Consider the following 7,342-nt stretch of genomic DNA (forward strand, 5'->3'; position numbering starts at 1 on the left):
GAGTAGGGTGCTGGCCCCGTATACTGAGGGTGGCAGGTTCAAACCGGCCCCAGAGAAGTGCCTAAGCCCAAGAGCTAGAGGTTGCTGTGAGCTGTGATGTCACTGCACTCTACTGAAGGCGACAAAACAAGACTCTGTCTCAAAAAGAAAAAAAGAAAGACAACTTACTTTTTCTATAACTTAATGTTTTCTATAGCTTAATGTTTTTAACTTAATGTTCTCATTCTGGTTGAGTGGCAGACTCAGATTTCTGTAAGTAGGTACAAATCTCAGTCCATAGAGTTAGTTGTTCAGGAAATAAATCTTTTTCCAGAATTCATCTTGATTTCTGTTTCCCTCCACTGAGATGGTTCATGTGGAATCATGGTATAGTCAGCTTACATGGTGCCAGAGCATTTGGGCAAAACATCTGGCCTTTGATACCAAATGTCTTTGCAGGCGTATAACCATCCTGTCTCATTCTTGGTCATTGGTCCACGCTGCCAAGAATTCTCTCATTTCTGTCTACATCAGCTCTTTGGGTCCAATGACTTCTTCCTAAACATCACAACCACCATAAGGAAATAAGAGTCATTCATACTAAAACTTGGACATTTTTGCAAGTCAGTCTTTGAGTTTGGGGAAAACCTGTGAATATGAGTTATCACTCCCATGAACATGCTACTTTACATGGCTAAGGGAGGTTATCCAGGCACATCTAATTTAACCACACAAGCTCTTTGAAACACAAAGGTTTCTTTGGCTATTGGCAGAAGAGGAAGTCAGAGATTTCAGTCACAAGAAGGACTCAGAGAGTAGATACTTAGCTTATAGCCAGCAAAGAAATGCGGATCTCAGTCTAAAACTGCAAAGAAAGAGCCTAAAACTGAATGAACTGGGTCAGAAATAAAATCAGATATTTTTTTAAAAAATTAAAGTTTATTGTACATACAAAACAGTTTAAAAACTAGGAGACTTCTAACCAAAATGATAAGAAGCCCAACTCACAGCAGTTATAGTGCAGCTTACAAAATATAATAAAGTATTTTAACTTCTTCATAATTGGCTGTTATACATTAACATCCTTTTTAAGGCAAGCTAACCTGTTTACATTGACTTGTCTATAGCCGATTGGCTTAATTTCACTGAATCATGCTGACAAGGACACTTCATGGTTTATGACTAGAGCTAGTGTTGGAGGGAAGTCAGGGTGACTTAATTCTTGGCTACATGGCTATGGAAGACTGGGCATTGGGTATCTAACCTAGGGTCTCCATTTTTATTTAACACTTGGAAGCGGATTCTTCCCAGAGCATCCAGATAAGAGCCCACCTTGGCAGACACCTTGATTTCAGTCTTGTTACACACCCTGAATAATGAACTCAGCCAAATCTGAGATCGAGACTTCTGACCTATAGAATTGTGAGATAATAAATGGGTCATGGTGTTTTCAACTTCTGAGTTTATGATTTGTTACACAGCAGTAGAAAAGTACAGGTTGAGCATCTGACATCCAAAAAGCCGCTGCAACTGAAATGCTCCCGAATCTGAAAGCTTTGGATCCCAACATGATACTCAAACGAAATGCTCACTGGGGTGTTTCCAGTTTTGGAATTTTGGATTTGGAATGCTCAACCAATATGATGCAAATATTCCCAATTTCAGAACAATCCAAAATCTGAAACACTTCTGGTACTAAGCATTTTGGATAAGGGACTATGTGGACTATGTAAAGGCATGATAACCAGGAAGCAGGAATCCTGCGGACCACCTTAGACCTCTCTGCCGCAGGAGTCCAACCCCAGTCGGCAGTCTTGCCCAGACCAGTAGAGCCACCCCGTCAGCTCATAGAATCATAAGCCATAATAATAAATGGTAGTTGTGTTATGCCACTGAGATTTAGACTGGTTTGCTATGCATTAGAGCTAATTGTTATATAACTCCTGAGTGAGAATAGTGTAGGCCAGTTCCTCTTAAATGAAAAGCCCCATCCTACGTCCAAAGATAGTGACAAATCTAAGAGGATAGGATCTGACTTTCACCCCATCGCTTAGTGAGTTACCATTTATTGAGTACTCACTCATTAATGCTGTGATAGGAGCTCTATATTCCGAATCTAATTTAAACCATACAACTCTAAGGTAGGTATTACTCAAACACTGTGATTCTGTGCTCTATTTTTATTTTGTGGAGCTGGGTAACCTAACATTCACCACTGTATCCTCAATTCTCTCATCTGTAAAAGGGGCTTGATTATACTACTTAACTCATGCGATTACACTGCTCTGTAACCTGTGAACTATGTCAGTATTCGAAATAATTACCAGCAGTACAGGATTCTGTTTCCACATATTATTTGCCGCTGCAACCTACGTGACTATATCAACACTGTCTCCACATAACACATATGTAGCAACTTATATATGGACGCCTGGTTCCTGAGAGTCAGCACTTACAGGGTCTGTCCGCTTCCCTGCTTGATCAATATACCAATTACCCCTGAAAGAAGCGTGAAGATAATTTAATTCACGGTTAATGATAAGTTCTGGTTGTGCAACTGGGGAGAAAGGAGATAGTATTTTCGAGGGCCTTTATGATTCAGGCTCCGGATAAGGGGTTACTTTCTTCAGCCGATTGTGACTGAATTTGTGCGGACTGGAGTGTGTACCAGGTCATGTGCGTCTGTTATTGAGAATTACCGAGGCACACAGCCTCGCTTATTCCTGCAGAAATCCTCCCAGATAGGTTTCAGGTTCATTATAGTAAAAAAAAAAAAAATGGACGGCCACAGACGTTAACTTTCCCAACGCCACACATCTTGTAAAGCCAAGTTTTTTTCAGCTTCGGCAAAATGACACATTTCTTGAGCAAAGAAGACAGTCGCTCTCACCCAATCCAGGGAGACGCTTGGTTCTTGAGGGCAGCTAGACTTGAGGGCAGCCTGCAGGTTCTTCCTCCAGGACCTCACTCCTCGCTGGACCCTGTCCTGTCGCGTCGGCTCCAGCCGGTATCTTCACTGAGCTCCGCGACACCGGGGCCGGCTGTGCTCCTGTCACTTCCCGGCTGCCGACGCTGATGACAGGGCAGACACACCAGGCTAAGTAAGAGCCTGGCTTTGGAGCCAGACTCACCTGATCTGCCTCCTGCCCGCGCTTAGCTGTGCGATAATAACGAGGCATTGTATTCCTTAATTTCAGTTTTGCAAGCAGGAAAAATAAAGCCTGTACTTCAGTAGGGTTTAGAAATGCTACGGCCAATAAATCACAGCTATTTGTGCGCCCACCCTCGCCCACGGAAGTAAAGCGTGTGGTGCAGCAGGAAACATGGGAAGGAGCAGCAACTCGAGTTAAACCTTTGGAGTCGATTCCTTTTCCTAACTCAAATACCCTTACCCTGGCAGATAGAATAGAAAGAGAAAGAAGTCACGAAATCGTGAAATCTCGCTGAGGCTGGCACTTCAATCCACTCACCAGGTTTTGCAGAGCTTTATTCACGATGCGCCAGCCCCAGCGCGGACCACCTACCCGCCCAGCGTCCTCGCCCTACGCCGGGTCCCGAGCCCGAGTTCTGCGCTAACTGCGGAGAGTTGCGGTCTAGTTCTCCTAGCGGATTGGTTTACCCGGGACGGGTGAGTGTAGGCCCCGCCCATTGCCCGGAGGCCGCCGGCCCGCGCGGCTAGGCGGGCAGGGAGGGGCCGGCGGCGCAGGGAGCACCCGTCCCGGTCCCTTTAAAAAGGAAGCGGGCAGCGCGCAGCGGCCAGGAGCACGCCGCGGCCCCCGCCCTCCGTGCGCAGTGTCCCCGCCGGCCGGGTAGCGAGTGGCCACCATGGTGAAGATCGAGACCGTGAAGACCCAGGCGTACCCGGACCAGAAGCCGGGCACGAGCGGGCTGCGGAAGCGGGTGAAGGTGTTCCTGAGCAGCGCCAACTACGCCGAGAACTTCATCCAGAGCGTCATCGCCACGGTGGAGCCGGCGCAGCGGCAGGAGGCCACGCTGGTGGTGGGCGGGGACGGCAGGTTCTACATGCAGGAGGCCATCCAGCTCATCGCCCGCATCGCCGCCGCCAACGGGGTAAGGGACGGCCGGCCCCCGGCGACGTGCGGCCCGTGTCGCCGTCCGCGCGCCGCGACCCCGGCTCCACCTCCCGCGCCCTGCGCCCGCTCTTCGGGCCTGGAGACGCCGCCGCGTGGGGAAAGCTGCGGCCAGGTCGGCGGAGCTGCCCGCCTGACCCCCGGGCGGGGAAGCGGCGGATTGCGCTTGACCTTGGGCGCCCGGCCCACCCTCGCCTTTGGCCCCTCCCTCCTCACTCCCTCGGCCCCTCCTCTCGCTGGCGATCCTCCGCCTACCCGCCCCCTCCACCCCGAGGCCTCTGACATTTACCTTGACCTTTGCGGCCACAGGAGATATTGTTACCGCGCAGGGTGCTTGGCCTTAACCGGGAAGGTTGGCGGGCGCCCCTGCTCTGACCCCCGCGCGTCCTGCCCGCTGCCTGTTATTCTGGTCCGAGACTGGCGCTCCCCGCAGGCTCGGAGCCCGCGCTGCAGGGCAAAGGTGGCCAGAGTGTCCACCCCTTGGGGCGCCGGGCCGGCAGGTCTGAGCGGGCAGGTGCCAAGCCTCTCTCCTCCTCACCCACTGGTTCGCGTCGGTCAGAGCTGTCCTTGCGTGGCCTACTTGCTGGGGCGCAAGCTTTTGAAAAATCTATGGTCTTCTGGCTGCGTTCCACCAAGGGGGCTGGAGCTGCATTCTCGTTAGAGCCAAACAGCATACCCAAGGGTGCTCTTATGTAAGCGGTCTGCTAAGCCAGGAAATTAGTGCAACACCATGGTTCCATCCACCAGCTAAGAAACGTTAACTGACTTAATTGGGCAGATATCTTTCAGATAGCTGAAACTTTAAAACAGGCTTTTCAGTAAATCTGATACATGAAAATGTGGTTTTATTTATTTATTTTTTTTGAGACAGAGTCTCACCATGCCGCCCTTGGTAGAGTGCCTGTGGCGTCACAGCAACCTCACAAACTCTTGGGCTTAAGCGATTCTCTTTTTTTAATTTTACAATTTTATTTTATTTATTTATTTTGCAGTTTTGGCCGGGACCAGGCTTGTACCTGCCACCCCCGGTATATGGGGCCGGCGCCCTACTCCTTGAGCCACAGGCGCCGCCGCTAAGCAAGATTCCCTTGCCTCAGCCTCCCAAGTAGCTGGGACTGTAGGCACTTGCCACAAGGCTCCCCTAATTTTTTTGCTGCAGTTGTCATTGTTTAGCTGGTTCTGGCCGGTTTGGACCCAGCTAGCCCCAGTATATGTGCTAGTGCCCTAAACACTGAACTAGGGACGCTGAACCTGTAAAATTTTTAAATTGGGACTAATTATTTATTCACTTTTTTTTTAAACAGCCCCCCCTCTTTAGCCCCTGGGTAAAGTGCCATGGTGTCGTCATAGTTCACAGCAACCTCAAACTCCTGGGCTCAAGAGATCCTCCTGCCTCAGCCTCCTAAGTAGCTGGGACTACTGGTTGCACCTCCATGCCTGGCTAGATTTTCCATTTTTAGTAGAGATGAGGTCCCACTCTTGCTCAGGCTAGTCTTAAACTTCTGAGATCAGCAATCCATCCTCATTGGCCTCCTAGAGTGCTTGGATTACAGATGTGAGCCACTGTGCCCAGCTTATTTATTCACTTTTAGAAAACATTTCTAAGGAGTTCTAAGGAGCATGTTTTCTTTCTGTATTTAAAATAAGATAAAGACTTAGAACACTTCTGGAATTCATTCCCTAAAATGGATATTTTTATTTGTTTAAGTAGTATTTTGTTCATCTTACTTTATTAGCATATCAAACACTGTTTTGCCAAGCACCATCCTAAGCACTTCAGATGTGGGATCTCATTTACCTCCTGCAGTCCTGGAAGGTGGATGCTGATATAACTTTTTTAGGTTGCCAACAAGAACACTGAAGCTTAGGCAGGTTAAATAATTTATAAGAACTGTAATGGCAGCACTGAGACTCTAATATAGACCAGCCAATCCCAAGAACTCGAACTACTGAGAATGAATAAACCTTTGAATCTAAAGATTTATTTTCTGGGTGGTGCCTGTGGCTTAGTGGGTGGGGCACCAGCCCCATATATGGAGGGTGGCGGGTTCAAACCCAGCCCCTCCCAAACTGCAACAAAAAAATAGCCGGGTGTTGTGGTGGGCGCCTGTAGTCCCAGCTACTTGGGAGGCTGAGGCAAGAGAATCACCTAAGCCCAAGAGCTGGAGGTTGCCGTGAGCAGTGTGACACCACAACACTCTACCAAGAGCAACAAAGTGAGATTCTGTCTTTACAAAAATAAAAAAATAGAGATCTACTCTCCAGTCTTCAAAGTCTAAACTAGGCCCTATTTGCCTCCCTGAGTCAGACATTTATAAGCATCGTTGAGGGGAGATTGCCTGGATTTGTTTTCACTATGCTCCTGAGTTTTCAAACAAGCACTAATTCCCACAAAAAAGAACAAACAGCAGCCACATCCCATTGGATTCTTTATCTCCCCATTACCATCCATATTGAATTCACATTCATTCATTCAACAGACCCTGAGTCTCCAGGTACAGAGAAATATGTGGAATAAAAGGATGATTCAGACACAAGACTCATCGTTAAGGAGCTTAGGGTAGAGTGGGGAATCTTAGGGGTCCAAACCGAAATTTGTCCATTTGGGTATGAAGGGAAGGATTAGTTAAAACTAAAAGTTCTTGAAACATCATTGCCCTTTAGCTGCGGAGTACAAGTTGGTCCTCTGTCTGTGAGCCAGCCTTGCAGAGTGCTGTGCATTCACCATGCCTGACCCTCACCTGCCTTTCACTCCCCCTCCCTGCAGCCTGGCTTCCGCCCCCTCCAGCCACTCTGCTGAAATTGTTCTTACCACAGTTACTGGTGACTTTCTGGTTTCAAAGTCCACGGAACACACTTTAGGCCTTATCATACTTGACCTTTCTGTTGAACTTGGCACTGCCGATTTTGCTCTGTTAATAGTCTTACTCCCGTGTCCCAATCACTCTCTCCTGATTCTACTCACAGTTTTGAAGTTTTCTTTGTGGACTTCCTGCCCTGCCTGTACCCTAGCTGTTCCCTGGGTTTCCATTCTCAGCTCAGTGCTCCCTGATCTCTCTCTTTTATTGTTAAATCACGAGGGTCTTAGATTTGCTGCTCCTCTCCTGGTGTAACTCAGACAAACAGTGTCCTCCAGAGCTTCCCAGCATCCCACATGCCAGTGTCCTTGTAGATGAATCACGTTCAGATAAAACTGTTGCCATGTCACAGTCCTCCACTGGAGAATGAGCTTTTTTAAGACAGGGTTTGTGTTTTATCTGTATGTGAAATAC

At 48.1% G+C, this 7,342-nt stretch overlaps 1 protein-coding gene across 1 annotated transcript in view; it reads left to right on the top strand.

Annotated features, from left to right (window-relative positions):
- Positions 1 to 3,705: 3,705 nt before the first annotated feature.
- The window catches only part of PGM1 (phosphoglucomutase 1), a 69,621-nt gene continuing 65,984 nt past the window's right edge, over positions 3,706 to 7,342 (top strand). Inside the window, exon 1 of the mRNA XM_003793135.3 lies at positions 3,706 to 4,050. Within this exon, the coding sequence (XP_003793183.1) occupies positions 3,805 to 4,050 (246 nt within the window). The 5' untranslated portion in view covers positions 3,706 to 3,804. The remainder of the gene's footprint in view (positions 4,051 to 7,342) is intronic.

The sequence above is a fragment of the Otolemur garnettii genome, unplaced genomic scaffold (genome assembly GCF_000181295.1).
Source record: "Otolemur garnettii isolate 467f Iridium unplaced genomic scaffold, OtoGar3 scaffold00066, whole genome shotgun sequence".
Lineage (NCBI taxonomy): Eukaryota > Metazoa > Chordata > Mammalia > Primates > Galagidae > Otolemur > Otolemur garnettii.